The 27,001-nt window shown below is 38.0% G+C and overlaps 1 protein-coding gene across 2 annotated transcripts; it reads left to right on the top strand.

Annotated features, from left to right (window-relative positions):
* The first annotated feature begins 825 nt into the window (after positions 1-825).
* Positions 826-26,596, top strand: LOC126816150 (midasin). Of its 2 annotated transcripts, XM_050542380.2 has the most exons (10): positions 826-966; positions 1,610-1,800; positions 2,747-2,838; positions 6,938-7,061; positions 8,627-8,761; positions 10,048-10,205; positions 16,788-16,821; positions 23,694-23,754; positions 24,447-24,505; positions 25,665-26,596. In XM_050542380.2, exons 1-10 carry the CDS (start codon positions 939-941, stop codon positions 26,244-26,246), a joined length of 1,464 nt encoding a protein of 487 aa, XP_050398337.1. In that variant the 5' UTR covers positions 826-938; the 3' UTR covers positions 26,247-26,596. The 2 variants fall into 2 exon arrangements, with proteins under 2 accessions (XP_050398337.1, XP_050398334.1); XM_050542377.2 differs by lacking the exons at positions 16,788-16,821; positions 23,694-23,754; positions 24,447-24,505; positions 25,665-26,596 and adding an exon at positions 11,745-15,666.
* Positions 26,597-27,001: the final 405 nt, after the last annotated feature.

Raw genomic sequence — 27,001 nt, 5'->3', positions numbered from 1 at the left:
CAGTCAGGTTTCCCATGCAATAGCACGAAAAAAACTTGAATTTAAAATAAGTTTGCCTGTGGTGCAACTGTCTGCGCAAAATTTCACTGCCCATCTTTATCCTGGATGGTGCAGAACAGTAGGACGTTAACCCCATATTTCATTTCATTTATCCAGATCTTTACATAACGGTAATTCTATAGCATAGGCCTACTACAGTCCGTGTAAAGTGGTGAAGTGGCCTAATGTATGCGTTTAAATCAATAGGTCTGTCATTGAGTCAATATTGTGGCATGATTTTGATCCCAATTAAGCTTTTAGTCTACCCGTGATATTGTCTATTGGACGTTAAACCCCGTTTGTCACCTGGCGGCCTTCTGTAACATAATAGGCCTAGGAACAAAAATGTCGTTCAATTATTAGGCTCTGGTAAGGAATGCTTGTTTTCCGAATAATGATGTTCGTTTTACGATAAGACCTACGTGTATATCTGAAGTGACAGATCCATTTGTCACTTGGTCTTTTTTCAGCATCGAAATGTCAACATTGTATTGGCCAAAGTGATATGCCGAGACGGCAATTAAATAACTTATTAACTGTCCAACCAATATTATAATTCACATCGCGTGCGTGACGACGGTATCGCCTGCTCGTGACCGGTCTATTTTAAGCACCTTAAAATTGTCGCGTATTATTTTTACGGTTGTTTTATATTTTCACGGAGGCATCTAACTGTAAGTATATTTTGATTTTCCATTTTACTGGGGTTTTGGGGTTTTTTTTGTTGCGCGGAGACCCATAAAGTGGTCAATTTACTCTAATTCTAATAACCGCTCCCACTGTTTACTCCTGGTTACGTGACGTCATAAACAAAATGGCGTAGGAAACGCAAACTTTTAGAGATTTAATGGGTGATTGGCTGTACAACCACTGAAGTGTAGCGACCCTAAAATATCAAAATGCCCAGATTATTTCAAAATGAGCTGGGTAAGTTATATAAGCTGACCCGCAAGTCATAGATTGGTCTATTAACAGGAACGGGGTTATTTCTGTAATACAAAGCGTAACGAGATCTGGCATTCACCAAATCGAAAGTAGAATCCGTTTTCGACCGTGATCGTACTTCAGTAAACACTTTACTTTATCGAAGTGGTTCAGTAAAGCTTAATCTTTATGGCTTAATGTGATTTTAAAGACTTGATTAGATCCATTTTCACAGTTTTCAGGCATGAAATCTAGACGCTTGTCTCCAAATCACTATTTTCATTCTTTTTAATACGATACCGATAGGCCTACAGTCTCTGATCAGACGATGTCAGCACTTTCCTAACCGTCCCAATAGCTGCAATATGAAAATACCGCTGTTCCCCACCAGTTTTAATAATATTTTGAATTTTTACCGACTATTTTTCTCAGTGATTCTTCTTTGTTCGCCAAAAGGAATCATTTCTTGCCACATCTGACACAAATTTATAATAATTCAACACTATTTTTAAGTAGAATGTATGTCGATCTGTTCCACAACAATGTGTAAGCTATCAGTTCCACAACATGTCTTAATATAACAGTAGAATTTCACTGGAAAACAAAATTTAATGAAAATATTTTTCTCTTCTTTTGGAACACCCAGATCCCCAAATAAACATAAAGATTTATCAACAAATACTAAACCTGGGAACACCACGAAAATCCAGCCAGAAGGGAAAATTAAAAAAAACTCCTGCCTTTCGTCATGGAAAGAATTTACAACAGTATGGTAATGATAGAATCAAATACCCTGAACCGCGTTTAGAGTTTTATAATTTCCATTACACTAGAGGGGTAAGTACAACCATTTGATAATAATAACCACTACAACTCGGATATTGTATGTAGTTGTGCTATTTTAGCACAAGTTTCTGTATGTAGTGTTTAGTTTCAAACCATTGTAGGCAAATTGTTCAAATATGTTGCTCAAGAATCATTGAAAAATATTGTGTTCCTACTGTTGATTAATTAAAATGGTTCAATTAGATAATGAGTGTTGGGTTTACAACTTTTTACTTTCACTAGCACAGTAGCAGTGTTGATGAGTAATTAATTAGCCTCAACAATATCCAAGTTGTAGTGAATAATAATGAGTTCTTATATTGCACACAATTCCATCAAAGTTTATGCTCAAGGTGCATTTCGTTCTCCACTTATCACCAGACAAAAATACAATTAATGTTGATAAGTAGGAGAAAAAAGATGTTTTTTTTTCCTGCTTCTTAAAACAGCTAAGAAATTGCAAATTCTTTATGGTCAAGAGTACTCAATTCCATAGGTTTAGTACAGTGCATGAGAAGCATACACTGAGGGTTGGGAGGCCGAATGGTTTAGGCCTGCGCGTTGGATCATAAGGTCTGAGTCAAGTGGCGTGGTTTTGATTCCCCGCTTGTACATGACAAGTAGTAGGTTGGCTGGCCAACCTCGTGGGTTTTACCCAGTTGCTCCGGTTTCCTCCCACAGATGAAGACCATTATGAGCAAGCAAATTTTTGAAATAAAATTGAACCATATGTTAGTCCCAATATGACCTAGTTTGTGTCGAGTGGACGTTAAACCCCATTTCTCTGTCTCTCTCTTTCTCTTAATTGTACACCCACAATCAGATTGAAATCCATGACATCTACATCCAGTGTGACCTAATGGACACTGTCCATCTACATCTATTGTCTGGTGCCAACCATTACAGATAAATAGATGAGGTAATCTGGTTGGACATAACCTTTTAACATATTTTACAGAATAAATCAGTATTACCATCACCGCCACCACCACCACCAAGAGAGTTAATTTATCATGATTTTAGAAGACAACCCAATACTAGTCCATGTCCGTAAGTTAAAATATTACACATCTACCTAGTCTCCCCCACCCCCATCAATGTCTGTAAGTTAACACATTATGTCTACCTAACCCCCCTCCTTAATACCATTCCTATTACATAATTTAACACATTGTATCTACCCAGCCCCCACCCATGGCACTAAGACTAGTCTTAGATAATCTATATCCGTAAGTTAACATATTACAACTATCCCCCCCCCCCCCATATGTCTGTAACTATCTATCTAAGAACTATCTAAATCCCCCCACTCCCAACCCCCACAAACTAGTCCATGTCTGTAAGTTAGCACTTACCAAATATCTAAATCCCCCCCAGTTCCCCCCCCCCCCCCTTTCTCCAAACAATACTAGTCTGTATCTGTAAGTTAGCACATTACAACTATCTATCCCCCACCCCCACCACCCAACCAATATTAGTCCATATCTAAATCCCCCCACCCCACAATACTAGTCCATTTCTGTAAGTTAACAAATTACCTCTACCTTATTAATCTGTGCTTAGAGATTCCTAGCCCAAATGTCACCCAGTTATTATTACCAGTATTCTATTCCACAGCATTGTGTCGCATGTAATGAAATTCTTATTAGATGTATGTATGGTTTGACCTAAGGTCAAGAAATATACTCGACATATGTTGGTATCATAGGTTGTTGTCAATATACAGCCTGTGTCACTGTGATTATATTACAACACGATTCTCCCATTACCGTAAAATACTCATTCTTGTAGAAATTTCCACAGGGAAATAAAATGAAATGAAATTGAATGAGTTTATATTTAGTAGTTTAATATAATTATGTATAAGAAGGGACCTATATTTAACAGTTTACTGTAATTATGTATAAAGGATGCCTGTATTTAGCAGTTGACACTAGTAATTATCTATAAGAAAAGTGTAGTTTTGGTGGGGGGGGGGGGGAGGTATCATATTTAGCAGTTTACTGTATCTCTGTATAAGAGGGGGCCTATATTTATTTAGGACTGTTTAAATATATTACAAGTGTTAGCTATATAAAGTCAATATTTTACCCGGAGATAAGTATATTACAATAGATATAACCATGTCTATATCTCACGGTCGTCAGTATAAACAAATCTCTATATTTTTATGGTATACATGTATATCATCTTCGTCCACAATTAGTTGGTGACTCGCGTCAGGTTGAGAAATTTACCACTCACCAATCCACCAAGCTGTCTAGTCATTTGGATGGGACGAAAAATGGGGTCCAATGTACACATTGGCAGTTGGAATTCGAAATAGGTGTAGGCCGTAGCGCCGCTGTCCGTGCAAAATTTCCCTCATAGCACACGGTATAGCGTATGTCGTCTTCATATGCCCAGTCAGAGCACAACAGTAGGATGTTAAACCCCATTTCATTTCATTTCTGATCCACCGTGGCTCTCCTGGTTAGCTTGGTTTCCCCTAGAGAAGAGATCGTCTTCACGACAATGGTATTATTTATTCAACACTGCTCCAATATTAAACATACATTATGCAAGAGCTAAATCTGTCTATTGCAGGTCTTTCTTTAGGTCTGAAATGTTATCTAAATTATTAATTAGACATAAATTAACCTATCCAGACCATAATCAACTCTAGATGGTTATGCTAGCCTGCGATCTTTAGTGGATTATGAGCGGATTTACTGCATAACTTTCCTTCACGATTTAACGATTAAATGGATAATCGAGACTATGTTGTTTTTTGTACTGACTTTAGTAATGATGATCGTGGCTAGGCGGAAATATCAACCGCTTAGTTCTCGGTTCATAGTGAATCAATTTGAATGAAATTTTCAGCAAATTGCCTTTACATTATCTAGTTTTTAACTATTATAGTGAGAACTGCCAACTCATTATCGGATCTCCCATAATGTATCTTTAACAATAGCCCACAAAAGAGATCTGGTTCACGGTGATGATATTTCAACTAGTTATAGTAGATCATTATTGATTACACCCCTGTGTGATTGCAATCAGTTTAGTGTTTAACGGTTAACCGACCTGGATTAAGAGTAATTTGTTGTAAATATATAAGATTAATTTAGTCAGGATATATAGAAATCGACTTAGATTTAATTCTATTGTTAGAGGTAGGTCTTTGTATTTTTATTTGATAACTTACACACGATTTAATGTTTCCTTTGTGTCGGTTCAATGGGATTTTACACCCTGTCAGACCTTTTTTAATAACCCAGTCAATGTAGAACAGTAGGATGTTAAACCCGATATCATTTCATTTCTGTGTCAGTGGTAAAGGATAGTTTACCATTTCTTTAGCTGATGTTGATCGATCGGTATAAATTTGTTTTTCTATTTGACTATGCAGATTGAAATTAAGAGATGTAAATTAAAGGATGTAAACAAATGCCGAATCTAATACGTCTTATGTCGGAGGAAAGACTCTATTTTGATGGCATATTCTCGGATTTATGATCATATTTTGAATGGGGGTCTATGTTTTTAAATAAATAAATAAACACGCTAAGAAATGTTGACGAATATTTCGATTGAAATAATGTAAGTAGTTAATTGTTTTAGACGATGGTGTGTGCTAGAGTCATATGCAATTATTTAGCAGTTGGTGTCACTCGCTCATTGTGGCAGAGCGACGTTTACTGCCAAATAAATTTCGGGATGTCATTTTTTTACCGTCTGTATATAAGTCGAAACGGAGTATAAGACGAATGCTGGACTTCTGCTGAAAAATTATCGACTTATGACCCGAAAAATATACAGTAATTTTGGAGGAATTGGAAACAGGTACGGATCAGCAGTTGTCAGCACGCTTTCATTCTATGTTATTACGATATCACATATTCTTGACATAAATTTAAATACCGTACGGGAATTAAACATGAAAAATAACGAGGTTCATCTATCTTTTATTGCGTATGAATTTGAATATTTTGTTGACACGTGATTCTTACTTGTAGTTGGAAAACGCCTGCGTAAATAACGATAAGAGTTATGCCCCTTTATTTTAGGGAAAAAATGTCCGACAAGAAAAATTTTGAAATCCCATCACTGATGCAGACTCTTTTGAAGTTTTGAAAAAAAGTTCCAACATATGACGTAAACCATAGGGTATTGATAAGAGAATCCCATCCACGTGACGGTACCGAGGTGGCTCAGTGTGTGAGGCGCCGGCTCACTAATTACCAGGAGTTCCAGGGTTAGATCCAGGTGTTGGTGGAGAAAGTTGCCCAGGATTTCCAGCTTGGTTTTCCCACGTCATTGGTGAAGGGTGGTTGGCCTGACAAGGAACAACGCATAGTTGGATGGGAGGAATTTAGTTGATTGTAATTGTCGAGATATTATCATATTTTGGGTTGCAATTGTCGAGATATTATCATATTCAGTTGGTAGTAATTTTCAAGATATTATCATATTCAGTTGGTAGTAATTTTCGAGATAATATCATATTCTGTTGGTCGTAGTTGTCGAGATAATATATTCAGTTGGTAGTAATTGCCGAGATATTATCATATTCAGTTGGTAGTAATTGTCAAGATATTATCATACTCATTTGGTAGTAAATGTCGAGATAATATAATATTATATTCTGTTGGTCATAGTTGTCGAGATAGAATCTTATTCAGTTGGTCGTAATTGTCGAGATATTATCAAATTAGTCGTAATTGTTGAGATATTGGGTTGAACATTCCAATTTAATCCCCATTTAATCTGCAGTGTTCTAAGTTTTTATGATTACTTGTAATATTCAGGGATCATGGTGGCTAAGTGGGTAAGACGCTGGCTCGCTAACCTAGAGGTCGGGTGTTGGATCCCTGCATTGTCTGAGAAAGTTCGTCCAGATTTCCCGACGTGGTTCCCCCTTGTCAGTGATGCAGGACCGACGGCCTGACAAGGACAGATGTCTAGTCGTTTGCATGGGACGAAAAACCGAGGTCCCGGGTACACATTGGCGTGCACGTAAAAGATCCCTTGACAGTTGGAATTCGATATAAGAGTAGGCTGTAGTGCCGCTGTCTGGGCAAAATTTCCCTTCATTAGCTCAGTTGGGAGCAGAACAGTAGGATGTCACACCCCATTTCATTTCAGTTCATTTTGTACTATTCAGATCCCCAGTTGAAGAACTCAAAGCATGGGAGGATGAAGAGGCTCAAGGAATCAACATGAAGAAAACGCATACTGCAACAGCTTCTGTCAACAACACACAACCTGTTAACAAGAATTTATTTCTAGTAGGTACAAAAATACGTATTTATTTCTAGTAATTCTAGTTGGTACAAAAATACAGATTAATTTCTAGTACTTAAAAAAATACATCACATGGCCTGTTGTACACTTGACATGCGTCTGCAACACGGAAAATACAGACTCATTTCTAGTTGTCACAAAATGGGCTGTTGTACCCCTGACATGTGTCTGCAACACGCAAAATCTCTTTCAAAAATGTCCATAGGCTATTACCTAAGACTACAAAAATACAGATTTATTTCTAATAGGTAAAAACTTTCCTTTGCACGCTCTGTTGTACCCACTGAATATCAATGATTCGCTTGCGCATAGGGGTCTTTAGCAGTGGGAGGAAACCAGAGGACCCGGAGAAAACCCATGAGGTTGGACAGGCGACCCTATTCCTTGTCACGTACAACCAGGGATTCGAAACCACGCCAGTTGACTCAATGACAGGTCTTATGATACAGTGCGCACATGCTAACTATTCGGCCATCCAACCCCCTCAAGTGGAGCAAAACTATCTCACTCCCTCTCTTTCCCTCTGCCTCCCCTCCCTCTCTCTCTCTCTCCTCTCTCTCTCTCTCTCTCTCTCTCTCTCGCATTGGTTCAAGTGGAATTGTTTCGATTAACAGCTTGTATGTGACAAGGAGAAGAGACGCCTGTCCGACCACATGGGTTTTCACAGGGTTTCCTTCAGCTGCTAAAGACCCCTACATGCCAGCGGATTATTGAAATAAATGTCAGTAGATGTTCATTCTGAAATGACCTAGTTTGTGACAAGTGGATGTTAAACCCAATTTCTCTCGCTCTACTTCTAAATCTGAACAGTGAAATAAACTCTCCCGTCAACATGAAATCAAATTTCGCCTATCTCTCTTGGCGGCTTCCGCAATAATAGGGATATCAGAGACAACCAAATTACAGAAATTTATCCAGGAATGAATTTCGTTTGATCTTGTCATACATACCGGAGTACAACGGGTGTGACTTCTTTGGATCCCACTCTTTCTCTATCGCCGCATCCACACTCTTGAACGATCTACCGCCTAGTATCCGCACAATAGATAGAGAGAGAGAGAAATGGGGTTTAACGTCCACTCGACACAAACTAGGTCATTTCGGGACTAACATATGGTTTAATTTTTTTATATTTCAATAATTCGCTTGCGCGTAGGGGTCTTTAGCAGTGGGAGGAAACCAGAGGACCCAGAGAAAACCCACGAGGTTGGACAGGCGACCCTACTCCTTGTCACATACAACCAGGGATTCGAAACCCCGCCAGTTGACTCAATGAGAGACCGTATGATACAGCGCGCGCGTGCTAACCATTCGGCCATCCAAAACCCCCGCACAATAGATAGATTAGAAGTTCCCTAAAAACTTTTCTTTTTAAAGAATACTATTCCTCAAATTTTTAACCTTGAGGTATTTTTATAGCTTTTTGGTTTTTCTTTTTTGTTCTATATTCTGTGTTAATTCTGTAAAATCTGTTGATATGTAGATGTGATTTGACTTTAAACAATGAATTATTATTATTATTATTCATATTTATCTGTGGTTTTTCTAGAGCTGTACTCCCAATGAAAGAAAATATGTAAAAAGTGCTCAAGGCATGCTGTGGAATACCAGCTTTCAATCATTACGCTTAGATCAAGAGTGGAATGCTAAATCAGAATGCCGAGCAACAAAACGAACTACCCAAGTAAGTATAGTATATAGAAATGTCAGACTAAAACCTCATTTGAAGTCATTCGGTATATTAACCTCTATATTATGTTAATTGTTGCATTTCAATGTGGGCATATTATGTTGACATACTGTCCGTCCGTAAGTCTGGTCTTTCCATCCATCAACAATTGGCTATTGAATGCGATAGAGGCTGTAGTTTTTAACGGATGTTGTTTGAAACTGATAGTATGTTATTATTTATAGATAATACAACATTGTACTGATAGAACGTTATTATTTATAGATAATGCAACATTGTACTGATAGAATGTTTTTATTTATACATAATGCAACATTGTACTGATAGAATGTTATTATTTATAGATAATGCAACACCAAACTAATAGAATGTTATTATTTATAGATAATGCAACACCAAACTAATAGAATGTTATTATTTATAGATAATGCAACATCGAACTGATAGAATGTTATTATTTATAGAAAATGTAACATAGTACTGATAGAATGTTATTATTTATAGATAATGTAACACCAAACTGATAGAATGTTATTATTTATAGATAATGCAACATCATAATGATAGAATGTTATTATTTATAGATAATGCAACATCGGATTGATAGAATGTTATTTTTTATAGACAATGTAACATAGTACTGATAGAATGTTATTATTTATAGATAATGCACATAGTACTGATAGAATGTTATTATTTATAGATATGCAACATAGTACTGATAGAATGTTATTATTTTTAGAAAATGCAACATCGTAGTACTGATAGAATGTTATTATTTATAGATAATGCAACATCATACTGATAGAATGTTATTATTTATAGATAATGTAACACCAAACTGATAGAATGTTATTATTTATAGATAATGCAACATCGTAGTACTGATAGAATGTTATTATTTATAGATAATGCACATAGTACTGATAGAAATAAATAAGTAGCTGTTTTTCCATAAGTATGTGTTATAGTTTATTGCCCTATCCAGTTACTAAATGCCTCTTAAAGATTATGATAGAATGTTATTATTTATAGATATGCAACATAGTACAGATAGAATGTTATTATTTTTAGATAATGCAACATCGTAGTACTGATAGAATGTTATTATTTATAGATAATGCAACATCGTAGTACTGATAGAATGTTATTATTTATAGATAATGCAACATCATACTGATAGAATGTTATTATTTATAGATAATGCAACACCAAACTGATAGAATGTTATTATTTATAGATAATGTAACATAGTACTGATAGAATCTTATTATTTATAGATAATGCAACATCGAACTGATAGGAGGTATATGATGAACGGATCAGCCCTTAAAATACAACCTAGATACAATGTTGCTGATGAGGACATACAATATTTACGAGAACTATCAAAAGCTCGACAAGTTATTAAAGCCCAAGTCCAAGAAGAAAAACAAATGTAAGTATTGAGTAATGATAAGGTGGTGTAATTTGATTCAGGGAGCTGGTGGTCAGTCATTGAGTTAAGTGGCTGGGTTGGATTCCACAGTATAAAGAATATTAGGGCGGGAGGGGTGGGGGGGTGATTTGATTTGAAAGATAAAATGACTGTACGTTGTGGCATTTGAGTACAGTAATATTTTGAGATAGCTACAGAAAAGCCTAGTAGCTTAAAGATGCCATTATGTAAGTGCAAAATCTGCCTCTAGATTGCATACCTTTTTTTCTGGCCTCAAATGTTACATAAATCTCTAATCAACTCTTCAGATAATGAAATGAAATGGGGTTTAATGTCCTATTGTTCTGCTTAGACAGGGCTAATGAAGACGGACATACACCATACAGTGTGCTGTGGGGAAAATTTTGCCTGCGCAGCAGCACTATGGCTTACCCTTATATTTAATTCCAACTGCCATGGGATCTTTTATGTATACACTGGAACCTCACTTTTTCGTCCCATCCGAAAAACTAGACAGCTGTTCTTGTCAGGCCCTTCGTCCTGCACTGATGCAGGGATGAAACATGTGACTCCAGGCTAGTGAGCCCATGTCTTACCCCAATTAGCGACCGTGGCTCCTCTCTAGGTGATCAGATGGCTAAGATAGTGAATGGATTAGAACACTTGTTCCATTTAATAATTTAATGTTAAAATGGATAATCGAGACTTTGTTTATTATCGTAGTAATGATACTTGAAGATCAATACTATCTTATCATTACTTCAAACACTCATAAGTTTTCTCAGAATATTTTCAATTTGCATTTTATTATATTATTGCAAGAATGGCCAGCTCTATAACTCTTACACAATGCATCTTTTAATAAATCTATTATATCAGAAACGATCAGCTCTTTATCTAAATCTTACATAATGCATCTTTGGTATAACTATTATGGCAAGAGTGACCAGCTGTTTAACTAAATCTTACATGATGTACCATTCTTGTAAGAACGACCAGCTGTTTATCCAATTCTTACATGCCTTTTTAAGACCTTCGTAGCTCAGTGAGTAATATGCTGGCTTGTTAGCCAGGAGATCTTGGGTTTGTGCCTGGTGTTGCTTGAGAAAGATCCTTAGGATTTTCCGGCACAGTTTTCCCTTATCAGTTGTGCAGGACACGACATTGGGCCTGAAAAGAACAGTGTACACATTGGCATGCATGTAAAAGAACCCTTTGACAGTTGGAATTGATTTAAGATTTCCTTCCATTAATTTCCATTCTTTCTAAATAGGGAGGGGTTGGGGTGGCTGGATGATTTAATGCTTGTACATGACAAGGAGAAGGGTCACCTGTCCAACCTTGTGGGTTTTCTCCAGGTCCTCCGGTTTCCTCCCATTGCTAAAACCCCTATACACAAGCGAATTATCGAAATAAAATTGAACCGTATGTTAGTCTTGAAATGACCTAGTTTGTGTTGAGTGGAGGTTAAAACCCCTTTCTTGCTCTCTTTCTAATCTGTATTCATATTATAATCTTTAATCTCCTTCTCTTTCTTAGTTCCATGCCTCCTGTTTCTGCCTTTCCATCCGTTCTTAGATCTTCCGCAGATGAACTGGAAGACTCCGGTAACGAGGAAGCGGAGGGGAAAATGGAAGTCACTCCTATACAAAAACAACTGGAAGTTGATCAGACAATGCTTTCAAAGGCACAAACTTCATCATTAAGAGTTGAAAGCCCAGAATCTGGTTATCTGGAAGATGTCAAAATGATCCAAGTCCCAGATACAGAGATCCTATGTGTTCGTGATTTAAAGGAATCATCAGATGAGAAGATATTCCCACAAAAACAGCAGGACTGCCAAGAGCAGCAATCAATAACTCCAGAACTCGAAGGTGTAAAAATTTCAGATATTTTATCCTCACAGCAAGACTCTCAAGAGAAGCAATCAATAACTCCAGAACCTGAAGGTGTAAAAGTTTCAGATATTTTATCATCACAGCAAGACTCTGAAGAGCAGCAATCAATAACTCCAGAGCCTGAAGGTGTAAAAGTTTCAGATATTTTATGCTCACAGCAAGAATGTCAAGCGATGCAGTCAGTAACTCCAGAACCTGACGGTGTAAACGTTTCAGATATTTTATGCTCACAGCAAGAATGTCAAGCGATGCAGTCAGTAACTCCAGAACCTGAAGGTGTAAACGTTTCAGATATTTTATCTTCTCAGAAAGACGGTCAAGAGAAGCAATCTATAACCCCAGAACCTGAAGATATAAAAGTTTCAGATATTTTATCCTCACAGCAAGACTCTCAAGAGCAGCAATCAGTAACTCCAGAACCTGACGGTGTAAACACTTCAGATATTTTATCCTCACAGAAAGACTCTGAAGAGAAGCAATCAGTAACTCCAGAACCTGAAGGTGTAGTAGTTTCCGATATTTTATCCTCACAGCAAGACTATCAAGAGAAGCAATCAGTAAAAGTTTCAGATATTTTATCATCACAGCAAGACTCTGAAGAGCAGCAATCAGTAACTCCAGAACCTGACGGTGTAAACGTTTCAGATATTTTATGCTCACAGCAAGAATGTCAAGCGATGCAGTCAGTAACTCCAGAACCTGAAGGGGTAAACGTTTCAGATAATTTATCTTCTCAGAAAGACGGTCAAGAGAAGCAATCTATAACCCCAGAACCTGAAGATATAAAAGTTTCAGATATTTTATCCTCACAGCAAGACTCTCAAGAGCAGCAATCAGTAACTCCAGAACCTGACGGTGTAAACACTTCAGATATTTTATCCTCACAGAAAGACTCTGAAGAGAAGCAATCAGTAACTCCAGAACCTGAAGGTGTAGTAGTTTCCGATATTTTATCCTCACAGCAAGACTATCAAGAGAAGCAATCAGTAACCCTAGAACCTGAAGATATAAACGTTTCAGATATTTTATCCTCACAGCAAGACTATCAAGAGACGCAATCAGTAACTCCAGAACCTGAAGGTGTAAACGTTTCAGATATTTTATCTTCTCAGAAAGACGGTCAAGAGAAGCAATCTATAACCCCAGAACCTGAAGATATAAAAGTTTTAGATATTTTATCCTCACAGCAAGACTCTCAAGAGCAGCAATCAGTAACTCCAGAACCTGACGGTGTAAACGTTTCAGATATTTTATCCTCACAGCAAGAATGTCAAGCGATGCAGTCAATACCTCCAGAACCTGAAGGTGTAAACACTTCAGATATTTTATCCTCACAGAAAGACTCTGAAGAGAAGCAATCAATAACTCCAGAGCCTGAAGGTGTAAAAGTTTCAGATATTTTATCCTCACAGCAAGACTGTCACCAGAAGCAATCGGTTACCCAAGAACCCAAAGGTGTTAGATTTTCAGATATTCTAAGTCACCAGAGCAATAGTCCCTGTGGTCAGGTGATTATACAGTTAAGTAAAACAACGCCACAACCAGGTGAAGAAGAAGAGGTAGAACACATCAACCACAAGGATCGAATGCTGATAAAAGACCACTTGAATAAAACCCATTGGTGCAGTGATGGCTTGATTCGTCTGCAACCCGGTGATGGGCGTTATTCCATTGTGCCTTGTGGAAAATATGCACAATCAACGAAAGCCTCGAATCGATCTCAAAAACCATGCAATGTCCAAACGAATCATCGAATTGAATGTTGTAACAAAGGACATCAAAATCATGCGGCGGAGTTTGCACGATTCCCCGTGAGAAAACGATGTTATAGATATTGGAAAAATATTCCTAAAACCTGTCATTGTGATGGTGGAAATACCCCACTAGTTTTAGGTTTACAAGGTTTGCAAGTGCCGTTGGTTTCAAAAGATTACACCCCCCGATTGCATACGTAAAGATGAATTATGTAAGAGCTAAATCTGCCTAATGCAGGCCTTTCTTTAGGCCTTAAATTTTATATAAATTATTAATTAGACGATAATTAACTTATCAAGACCATAATCAACTCTCTATGCCATCGGATGCTCGATTTAAACACGATTAGCGGTTAATGATTTAATTAAAAAATGGATAATCAAGACTTCGATTACTATCTTATCAACGGTAGCAATGACAATCAATACTGCGCTATTCTCCAAACAGCCCTAACTTCGCTCTGTATGAAGTAATATGACTGAAATTTTCAAGATATTCCCTTTTTATCATCTATTTTTGAACTATTATAGCTAGACCTGTCAGCTTTTTATCTAAATCTTACATAATGCATTTTTAACACTGTCCATAATCAATTACAAATTCTTACCTCTTTGGTTCTAATCTTAGTGCTCTGCAATCACAAATTTTTATGCCCTTTTGTCTAATCTTAATTCCATGAAATTTTCAAATTCCTACACGGTTGCCATCTCTTTCGTTTTCAACTGATACTCATTACTATATATTTGATTGGTTCCATTATTGCTCTGTTTAACTTATAGATTGGCTAACAATATGGCAACCATGGACACAGTTGTCCAGATCCCCTGCCTTGGATTTATGTTATCGATTTTATAATCAAATACGAGTGCCCCATGTTCACATAAGTCTATTAGGGATTGTCTCAAAAATATATCAAATCCATTAGAGACAGTTGCAAAAAATATAACAAGTCAATTAGGGATTGTCGCAAAAATACATCAAGTCAATTAGAGACAGTCGCAAAAATATATCAAGTCAATTAGAGACAGTGCAATAAATATATAAAGTCAATTAGAGATAGTGGCGAAAATATATCAAGTCAATTAAAGACAATCGCAAAACTATATCAAGTCAATTAGAGATAGTCGCAAAAAATACATCAAGTCAATTAGAGACAGTCGCAAAAAATACATCAAGTCAATTAGAGACAGTCGCAAAAAATACATCAAGTCAATAAGAGACTGTCGCAAAAATATATCAAGGCAATTAGAGACAGTTGCAATAAATATATCAAGTCAATTAGAGATAGTCACAAAAATATATCAAGTCAGTTAAGGATTGTCGCAAAAATATATCAAGTCAGTTAAGCTATGTCTTATCATGAACACTTGATAAAAACTGCACTCAGATTTGTTATGTTAGTTCAATGTTTTATCATTAATCCCTTTTTTTTAAAATGCTACCCAATCAAAATGGGTGGTTTATGCGTCGATTGTTTTTTCATTGGACGTGGTTCTTGAGCCTTTAAACCTAACAATTTCCAGTTTCTGTTTCCACGTTACTGTGAAAGTAAAAAGTATGTAATATTTCATCTCCTTCATTATTTGCCTTGGTGGTGCAGAAAAATAGTACCGAGAAACTATCTGAACCTATTTGTGTTGTTATTTGTGGATAGACTGCTGTTTTTTGTTTTGAATTGTTATATGAAATGCTTTTATATATAAAAGAATATTGTTTATAAACAAATCATGCTATATATATTATATATTTCCTATACAAATAACACTGTTTACTGTTGTATCCAAATTGAAGTGAAAATAAAATTTTAAAACAAAACATTTAAATGCGCATCTTGTCTATGTATACGTGCTCTTTGTTTATCTTTTCGAATCCCCGGTTGTACGTGACAAGGCGTAGGGTCGCCTGTCCAACCTCGCGGGTTTTCTCCGGATCCTCCAGTTTCCTCCCACTGCTAAAGACCCCTACGCGCAAGCGAATTATTGAAATAAAATTAAAAACCATATGTTAATCCATAAGTTTGTGTCAAGTGGATGTTAAACCCCATTTCTCTCTCTCTCTCTCTCTCTCTCTCTTGTTTATCTTTTGTCTTGATTGTATGACAAACATAATCTCACTTTATTCCAATAGCTTCACACCACCGTGGTCAACTCTATACTGTATATACAAAAGCAATATAGCCCGCCGGTATCACCAGTAACATCATGGTCACCTGTATCACTACTAATATCATGGTCACCTGCATCACTAGTAACATCATGGTCATCTCTATCACTAGTAACATCATGGTCACCTGTATCACTAGTAACATCATGGTCATCTCTATCACTAGTAATATTATGATCACCTGTATTATCAATAACATCATGGTCACCTGTATCACTAGTAACATCATGGTCATCTCTATCACCAGTAACATCACGGTCTTCTGTATCACTAGAAACACCATACTCATCATGGTCATCTATATCACTAGTAGCACCATGGTCATCTCTATCACCAGTAACATCATGGTCATCTCTATCACTAGTAAAATCATGGTCATCTCTATCACTAGTAACATCATGGTCATCTGTATCACCAGTAACACCATGGCCATCTGTATCACTAGTAACACCATGGTCACCTGTATCACTAGTAACACCAAGGTCACCTGTATCACTAGTTACATCAAGGTCACCTGTATCACTAGTAACATCATGCTATCTATCTATAGCACTAGTAACATCATGGTCACCTGTATCGCTAATAACGCCATGGTCATCCATCATCACGGTCCCCTTTCTTTAACGTATTCATAGTCATTTGTATTACCATTAGAAAGGTCGTGGTCATAACAATATCCCCACATTCATTCGAGCATCGACGTCGTGTGCAATATCACAGCCCATTTTAAATCAAAAGTTTATATTAATTTATTATTTGTTTACAGAAATAAAACAAGAAGCATATCGGGATTAAAAATAGTAAGATTTTATTCTTAATGCAAAAATTTCTTTATTGAAATCTTTCTCAACTTAGTATATCTCAGTGACTACCACTGTTGGCCTCGTCTCAATGGTTAGATTTTATTCTTAATGAATAGTTTTCTTTATCGAAATCTTTCTAAAACTTAGTATATCACAGTCTCTGCAACTTTTAGCTTTGTTTCCTAGCAGAGTAATTCATGTTTTAAAATAGATGTTATTCTTAATGAACAGCTGTCTTGAACGCAATCTTTCTGAAACTTAAAATATCACAGTCTCTACTAGTGCAATATTTCAGAGTTTTAACTCTAGTCTTAAAAGACTAGATTATTTTCTCAATAAACCGTCTTCTTTATTATAACTGTTTTCTATTCAGTTTTCTAGTAGTTAACATAAAACTTTTAAATTATCTATTTAGTTATTCGTACATTAGTGTGCACTTCTTGCAGCATATATAAACTCATTTAGTCAATGCTTAAACATACATTATGCAAGAGCTATATCTGCCAATTGCAGGTCTTTCTTTAGGCTTGGAATGTTATCTAAATTATTTATTAGACATTAATTAACTTATCCAGACCTTAATCAACTGTCGATGCGATATTTATTGGATTAGAACCCGGACTGCTGCTTCTGATTAAATAAGAAAATTGGATAATCGAGACTATGTTTTTTTATGGTACCCACTTTAGTTATGATGATCGAGGCTAAGCCCAAAATTCAATCGCTAAATCCTCGGTTCAGGGTGGATCGATTTGACTGAAAATTTCAGCAAATTCCCTTTATATTATCTAGTTTTTAACTATTATAGTGCGAACTACCAGCTCTTTATCTAATCCCCCATAATGTATCTGTAAATAAGTAATTATTTCATTAAGATCTTTTCTATTTGAGTAAGTTTCTCGCGACTCACGGATATTTATCATATCTTCAATTTGACCAGCTGTTTTGAGGCTAGACTGATTTACATTGGTATTATCCAATTTATTATGTTTAAAAATTATATTACTTTTATACCATACTAGCAGATTACCCAGGTTGTGCCCGTAACCGGAAGCTTTAGGCCAACGCGTCCTAGCCTATGTTACTCCCCGATCCTAGCCCGTTAGGTCTATTTCATATGGCTAATTTCAAGTTTGGTCAAAAGGTCACGAGATATAAACAAGGCTAGCGCTAATCCCAACCCTAACCCATGACCTATCCCTAACTTTTAGCCTAACCCTAACCTACAATCTCGCCAACAATCACGTGCCCTAACCTTATTTACATCTCAGCGACCTTGACAAAGTCTTGACTTTGTCTTAAGAAATAGATCTATCCGTCCAAGCCGCCCCTATATACCAAATCTCGGTCTCGGAACAGCCCTAGTGTACCGCCAACCATGAACATAGTCACAAATATTAGTAAACCGTATCTTGAAACGCCATATCTGTTACAGATCTAACTAATAGTATTACGAAGTATTAAAATAACTTCCACTCCTAAGGCACGGCCGGTACATAGCTTATCCTGATGCTCCATTTTAAGCAACAGCAATCACTTGCAAACTACATTATTGTGAAAGATGAATCTCTAATAGGAATATTTGTCCAATAATGGTTATGGACTGCTTGCTATGCAATAATCTCACGGCCATTTTTTTTGTCCACGAATATTTATTGGTAGACCTGTTTTAAATCCGATTGAATCCAAACCGAAACATTATCTAGCGTTGGTATTTTGGTTTTTTTCCTAATTAAATGTTTTCTAATTCTTAATTAGTTTCATGGCTGGACTCCAGTCTGCAGTCCGCGCCACAAAGCCTGCCTAACTTTTCCCCGGTAACATTTACCAATACGACATCTATATCCCGTAAGCTATTATGTACAATGCATCCGTCGGTTTTATCCGTGTCCATGTTCCGGTGAAATTCATGAAAACTCATAAATAATTTTACAAACTTTTAATCTCGTCGTTATATACATGTTTTCCGGTCACAGATTTACGTTGGTTTTCCCAGATTGGGATTCCCAGAAATCTACGCGTCCTGCAGGCTGGAGTACAACCATGAAACTATTCAGTTGTTTTTCGGACAACTAGTTTCATTATGTATAACAGTCATTGTTAAACTAAATCGGAGAGATTTCGATTTGACAGTTTTTACGTGTTTTTGAAACATGTTTCGAAGTGTGTTGGTTCTGTTATGCAAGATCTTTTTCGACGTTCCAAAGTAAATGTACGGTGCTAAGACCACCTAAAGATAAGTTTTAAATGTTCCTACTATTAATTAGAACAGGTTTCGCTTTAGTTTTTATATTTTACGCTGACATTTTATTGCTTTAAATCTTCCTAGTGCAAAAACGGTAAATTTCACCTTTTGACCTCCGGTGTCACTAACACTAAAGGTGAATTTAGCAAGTTTACTTTTTTATTGAAGGAGTGATTACTTTCGGTCATTTTCAGCATATTTCCATGATACAAGAATGGCTGCGCACTCACTTTCAGTGCAATGACCCCATTTGACCTTTGGTCTTGTTTTGTATTCATTTGATGGACAACCCTCTGCACTGAGCCTCCGGTCTAACAGTCCTTCCGATATAATAGAATGCGTTGACACCCCCCCCTCCCCATGTACACAGAGGCGTACACATAAAATAAACCCTTGGCATTTGGAGATCGAAAATGACTCGACGGAAATTCACCCCTTTAACTGTACAACAATTTTTTATATTTTACGCTGACATTTTATTGCTTTAAATCTTCCTAGTGCAAAAACGGTAAATTTCACCTTTTGACCTCCGGTGTCACTAACACTAAAGGTGAATTTAGCAAGTTTACTTTTTTATTGAAGGAGTGATTACTTTCGGTCATTTTCAGCATATTTCCATGATACAAGAATGGCTGCGCACTCACTTTCAGTGCAATGACCCCATTTGACCTTTGACCCCGAATATCTCGAAAACGCCCCAACGGCGGACTGATTACCACTCGGCATCGTATTCCACGCAAAATTTAACTATAGAAAAGTTTGGTCTTGTTTTGTGTTCATTTGATGGACAACCCTCTGCACTGAGCCTCCGGTCTAACAGTCCTTCCGATATAATAGAATGCGTTGACCCCCCCCCCCCTCCCCATGTACACAGAGGCGTACACATAAAATAAACCCTTGGCATTTGGAGATCGAAAATGACTCGACGGAAATTCACCCCTTTAATTGTACAACACGTAAAAATAGAATTAGTCCCAGAATGACGTAAGTAAAGCCGATTGCATGTGGCCATGACATGAGATGTTAACGAAAACCAGCAAAACTACTAACGTAAGTCGCTTACGACCAGGGCCACAACTACAGGTACTACACTCACGTCGCTTACGATCATTGGCATAACTATAGACACTGGACTCGAGCCACGGCACCCACGTCGATTACGACCACAGGCACTCATGTCGCTTATGACCACAGACATAACTACAGGCACTCATGTCGCTTACGACCACAGATATAACTACAGGCACATATGTCGCTTACGACCACGGACATAACTACAGGCACGACACTCACGTCGTTCACGATACATCTGCGGCATCCGTCAAAGTAATGTCATAGTGTGCAACAAACATTTTGAAGCTATTATAACAAGAACGGTCAGCTCTTTATCTAAATCTTATATAATGCATCTTTATGCCATTAATTAGCTTGCTTTCAAATTGATAATCCCTATTGTCTAGTTTAAACTTCGGTTGTTATCTCATGTCTGGGTTTTAATCTCATCCAGTAGAAACGGATTAAATACTTTACATATATGCATGCTCATTAAATCTAGGGTAATCAGATTAATAGTCGATCCAAAACATTTATGTATTATATACTGTATGTAATAACAACCGCATCAGGGTTTAAACATGCATTATGCAAGAGCTAAATCTGCCTATTGCAGGTCTTTCTTTAGGCCTGAAATGTTTTCTAAAGTATTAATTAGACATTAATAAACTCACCCAGGCCTTAATCAACTCTCGATGGCATCAGATTTCTCCGATATTAAATAGATTAGAATGGTTCAACGATACTTTGATTGAATCAAATATGGAGGGCCGAGACTTAGCTTAGATCAACCAGTACGGTGGTTGAAATTATTGCACACGTCTGTCAAACCTTCAAAGGCTAATATCTTCGCTTGCACTAGAGTAATTTGAATGGAATTTTCAAATTATTCATTTTACATCATCTACTTTCGAACTATTATAGCAAGAATGGCTAGTTCTTTATCTAAATCTTACATAATGTATCTTTAAGTGAGTGGGTCACAAAATTATAGGTCACCACGTCACTGAACCGCGTACATCTTATTTAGGTAAGTCATTCCGTGTTCGATATACATCATTTACAGGGGAGTTGGATGGCCGAATGGTTAGCACGTGCGCGCTGTATCATAAAGTCTGTCATTGAGTCAACTGGTGTGGTTTCGAACCCCCGGTTGTACGTGAAAAGGGTTAGGGTCGCCTGTCCAACCTCGTGGGTTTTCTCTGGGCCCTCCGGTTTCCTCCCATTTAGCGAATTATGGAAATAAAATTGAATCATATGCTAGTCCCGAAATGACCTAGTTTGTGTCCAGTGGACGTTAAACCCCATTTCACATCATTTTCATAACGCCGTTCAACTATATAGTATGCTGTGCTGCGGGTGATTTAACTTACGAGAGAGACAAGGAAATGAGCCTAGTCGATCCGATGGTGCGATAAACCAAGGTCCACCCATTATTTCAATAATTCTCTTGCGCGTAGGGGTCTTTGGCAATGGGAGGACTGAGAGAAAACCCACGAGGTTGGATAGGCCACCCTACCCTTGGCACGTACAAGCGAGGAATCGAAACCAGGCCGTTTGACTACGTGATAGACCTACTGACCCAACGTGCAGTCATTAACCATTCGGTCACCCAACGTGTCCTATTATCCCAAAGGCTGACAAGGCTGAAGGGTGGGGATCATGTAGGAGCAGGGGTCCATGCAACATTTATTCTTTTTTAGTATTAATTGTTAAGACTGGATAGGCCAAACGCATCCTGTCCGTCACTGAAACTCATTCGTTTGTTCCTTCGTTCGTTGGTAGAGTTTTACGTCCGCTTACCCCTAGGGTGATATCGCAGACAGGTGTTTCTTAAGAAACTTGCCCGAGAAGCGACATAATAGGATTAGTCCAGCTTGGGATTGGAAACGTGAGATTGATTAGAAGGCCTATTCGATCTCGTTTCCTTGAAAAAGACCTAATGCCTTTTTATACACACACATTGAAATGTGGTGGTATATTGTCGTCTCCCCCGTCCGTCCGCCCGTCTGTCGGCCGTGGACACCCTAGAGGCTAAAGTTAATATCCGATTGACTTTAAATTTATATACAGTGTATAAGGCCATGAGACGAAGAAGCCTATTGCTTTTCAGTGAGACGAAAAAGGCTTTGATTTTCAACCATTTCCGATAAATACTGCCACAGTTATGGCCCTTGATCACTTTGAAAAATCATGTCGACACTTTAGAGGCTAATGTTAATATCGATTGACACAGTCCTTAAGGTCATGAGACGAAGAATCCTATTGATTTTCAACAATTTCCGAGAATTACTGCCATAGTTATCACCCTTGATCATTTTGAAATATCTTGTGGATGCTTTAGAGGTTAAAGTTAATATTCGTTTGACTTTATATTTAATACAGTATTTAAGGTCATGAGATGAAGAATTCTATCAAATTTCAACAATAATTATGGCAATTGGTATTAAATGTTTTGTACGCTAAAATTAATGTTACAATAGGGCAGAACTGCAAGACAAATGGGTTGTTACTCGTAATCAGATTTTAGTGTGTTGTAAATGTTTTCATTTCTGACAAAAGAAAAAAATATGAGACAACCCTTATTGACCCCTTGAACGACTTAGCTGGCATGGGCGTATGTTTCGTTGCCTGGCAATCTATCTTACAGGATAGCATCCAAGGTAAATACTCATCCAAAGCAAAGGAGTTGCTCCGGGTACTAAAAATAAAATGACGAGCGTGGACAGTCTGGCCCGCGTTGCCATCAATGCTATGATCTTGCCTAGGCTAGGTTTTAGATCAGACTGGCAGCTGGGAACAGGAGCTGAAACTCATTTCAAGGCATCCCTTTTAAATACGGGAGACGCCTTATGTGTGTTAAACTACATGAATAAAATGTGGTAAAATTTATGTCAAATTTTGACTCACGGTCAGGGATAATTTGATGAGCCTATTTTAAATCTCACTAAATCAAAGTCCACATATTATCTACAGTTGATGTTTTGATTTTGTTTTCTTTCGAGGAGTGGGGTGTCCACGGTGGATACAACGTCAAGTTTGGTGTTAAGTCGGGGGGGGGGGGATTACCCGGAATTTGATCAAATCGGAGGCTTTGCGACAATATTCTGCTCATTTAGGTAGCCACATGTATAGGATTACAGTGAAGTGAGCCAGAACGGCGTTATTTCCATATATGTAGGAGATAGAAAATATTCTCTGCTTGACCCCCCCCCCCTCCTACCCCTCTCCCCACCTCTCTGGACACGCGCCTGGTAAGGTATGTTTTTCCCAGGTGGCGTGCTGTGATTTTACGACACAAACATATGTTGGAGGGGTTTGGGCGCAGGGCGCTTGTGCCGTGTCCTTATTTCCGGAGAGAGAAAATATTCTCTGCTTGACCCCCCCTCACCCTCTCTGGACACTCGCCGGATGAGGTATGTTCTCCCGGGTGGCCACTAACATATGTTGGAGAGTAGGGGTGCAGGGCGCTTGTGCCGTTTTCCACTCCCTGTTGTCGTTCGTTTACTGCCTCAAATCAAACACCGGGACCATCATTACATAAAATATATGTATTTGTTTTTATTTATAGCGAGGAAAAAAGAAACCAAGGAAACTACCACCCTTAACTACTAAACAGCAGACTACAAACGGTAAGATATTAAGAAGAGAGCAAAGGGGATCACCACTTTCAGGGGATTGGTTCCATATTGTTCTTGAGGCTAAGCTAGTTTGAAGTTCTTGTTCTTTGGACCTATTGCGCATTAATTGACGGGCTTCCATTTTTAATAGGACGCCACAATTCCAAGATGTCGCCGATAACGCCACGAATTAGAGGTTTCTGGTTCATAGTATTCTTGTCGTAACTGAGAGCTACGTTGGCTTAGTAAGTAAGGCACTGGCTCACTACCCCGGTGTTGGCCCGGATTTTTCAGTGTTGGTCCGGATTTTTCAGTGTTGGTCCGTCCGGATATCCAGTAATGCTTCCCTTTGTCAGTGGCGCAGCACCTATGACCTGACAAGGGCCAGGTATAGTCGTTCGTGTGGGACGAGAAACCGATATCCCGTGTACACATTGACGTGCATTTGAAAGAACCCTTGCCAGTTGGAATTCAATATAGGAGTAGGCACTAAGGCCGCTGTTCGTGCAAAATTTCCCTGGCAGAAAAGAGTAGTTCATAGTGCCGCGTCCGGGAGAAATTGCCATCATAACACACCACATATTTGTCTTGTCTTCATCAGCCGGAATGGTGTAGAAAAGTAGAACGTTAAACCCCATTTCATTTCTTTATTACATGGTTAAAATAGCATCGGCGTCAGGCACTTCTGTGTTATATATTTTCAGACGAAGAGAGAAATATTTCTGTGTCTGTAGCCGTGGTTAAACTTGACGACGATAATCAGGTCAGTGGAAAAAAAACCCTACAAATTACAGACTCTTTTAGACCATTAACTGGGTCCCAAACTCTACTCATCTAGTTGTTTTATTGTTATTGTTGGTGGCGACGTTATCCGTAAAACAGCCTTAGACTTAGCCAATTTAAATATGACCGCCATGAAACTTGGCGGACGGATTTCGGTTTAAAGGACAATGTTGGTGTCAGTCATCATCACATATGTGATAACTGGTTAAACACATTCCAAATATTATTTTAACACATAGATCATTGCTACGATAGATGCGTAATGAAGATTTCAAGAAACAGAAGTGATAACAGATACACGTGCGAATTTCTGCTCACTAATAATTCCTTCGAAGACTAAAAGTTGTTATATGAGACTGAGAGGGGATATCGTACAATTCAAAAAAGTAATTAAATGTCACTAGATAAGGGAAAAATAGAAATAGTCTCGGTGTTAAAATTATATTTGGAACGTGTTGAACCAGTTCTATCACATATGTGATAATGACTGACACCAACATTGTCCTTTAAGATATAACGTCACAATTCCAAGATGGCGGGATAACGTTAAGCTGGGTGTTTGGTCCAGAATACGCCCGTACTTGTTTCTATTGCTGTAGATTGACTGTAAACATTATTACAAAAGAAGTGATTGTCAGGAAACCCCGAACACATAACAAAACCGGACTTAATGTTAATTTCGAGATAGATTTTACGAATTTCCATCATACCCTGTATTTCACTCGGGGAATTAAACTCATCGATAATCGTCGGCACAATTCTCCCACGTAATATTTCAAAAGAGAGAGAAATGGAGTTTAACGTCCACTCGACACAAACTAATTCATTTCGGGACTAACACATGGTTCAATTTTATTTCTATAATTCGCTTGCGCGTAGGGGTCTTTAGAAGTGGAAGGAAACCCGGAGGACCCGGAGAAAACCAACGAGGTTGGACAGGCGACCCTACTCATTGTCACGTGCAACCGGGGATTCGAAACCACGCCAGTTGACTCAATGACAGACTTTATGATACAGCATGCTAACCATTCGGCCATACCCCCCCCCCCTCTCGTAATGTTTCAAACTACCTGGATATATTGAATTGTCAATGAGCAATCTTTGTTGAAACCATCTGTAACCATTCGGGTTTTTTTTAGGAGTTTAAAGGTACAGAGGGGAAAAAATCAGAAACGACGTCTGTAGATCATCGAGAAGAAGAGGAAAACGATAAAACTCTTCACCCAGAAAGCGGTGAAAAGGGTAAAGAAGAGGAAACGTTGGGCCCAGAGAGCAGTGAAAAAAATAAAAACGAGGAAACGTTGAATCCGGAAAGCAGTGAAAAGGATAAAAACGGGATAACTACGGTCTTGGAAGAAAATCCACATAGTATGGGAACTGGGATGACTCGTCTTGCGCAGACTTCTGAGCATAAAGATACTGAAGAACAAACAAACTTGCCTGTTATTAAGGTCAGAGTTGAAGGTCAACAGGAAGTGGAGAAAAGTTTAACCGGAAGTGACCTTAACAGTAACCCTGATCTTGTCCACGAAACGAAGGATCCCATTGAAAATGTTGCGGAAAATGGAGCAGGTGAGGGAATCACACAAGCAGATCTTGACACACTAGATAAACGCTACCAAGCCGAAGATGGTGGAGATTTTAATGAATGGGATGATGACATGGAATCGCTAGAAGAATTTGAAGTCTGTCACAATAATCACGTTACGTCACATAAATAGGCGCCCGGGAAGACTTAAAAACTAAAATATTTTAAGAATTCTGTTCTTTTATTGGCCCAAGAGCTTTAAATATGTAGCCCAGTTCGGGGCAGAACAGTAGGACGTTAAACCCCATTTCATTTCATTTCGTTTAAATATGTACCAGGATTTTAACTCTTAAAATATTCGTGGCCATTCTATTTGTTTAAAAACCAATAAAATGGCCACGAATATTTTACTTTGAGTCAAACTGCTATTTAAAGTTTTTAAAAAAGGTATTATCTGTACAGAACATTCCGTCCAACAAATGATTCTGATATATATATGATTCTTTGTTTTTTTTTATGTATTCTGATTCTGAGGACCGTATTATACCGTCTCTACTGTCTTGTTTGTTATCTCCTTTTTTAGTTGAACAGTTACCCCATTTTGTCTATTAGAAAGGATAAAGGCATCTATGAAAGTGTGTTTTAAGCACAACTGAGCAAAGTCGAAGTGTGTAAAAAAAGGCTTATGACAGTGTCAAAAATATTGTGCACCTTGTCCTGAGGCCCCCTAGATCTTAAGTTCGTAGACGTCAGGGGAGGCCATAGTGACTAAGTGAGTTGAGTAAGACGCTGGCTAGCTAGCCCGGAGGTTGCGGGTTCGCTCCCGTTGTTGGCCGAGAACGTTCACCGGGATTTTCCTGCGTGGTTTCAACTTGTCAATGGTGCTGCACGGAGGGCCTGACAGGGACAGCTGTCTAATTGCTCGGATGGGACGAATAACCTTGGCGT

The sequence above is a fragment of the Patella vulgata genome, chromosome 3 (assembly GCF_932274485.2).
Source record: "Patella vulgata chromosome 3, xgPatVulg1.2, whole genome shotgun sequence".
In the NCBI taxonomy this organism is placed as follows: Eukaryota; Metazoa; Mollusca; class Gastropoda; family Patellidae; genus Patella; species Patella vulgata.
The sequence above is the reverse complement of the archived record's forward strand: the minus strand, read 5'-3'. Positions and strand labels throughout refer to the sequence as shown.

What these genes read in the sequence shown, in the direction of transcription:
- LOC126816150 (XM_050542377.2), top strand. Translation starts at nt 939, where the DNA reads ATGCCCAGATTATTTCAAAATGAGCTGG. An exon ending in ATTTCCATTACACTAGAGGG is followed by an intron (nt 1,801 to 2,746) that starts GTAAGTACAACC and finishes CATATTTTACAG; the next exon opens with AATAAATCAGTATTACCATC. An exon ending in CCCAATACTAGTCCATGTCC is followed by an intron (nt 2,839 to 6,937) that starts GTAAGTTAAAAT and finishes TGTACTATTCAG; the next exon opens with ATCCCCAGTTGAAGAACTCA.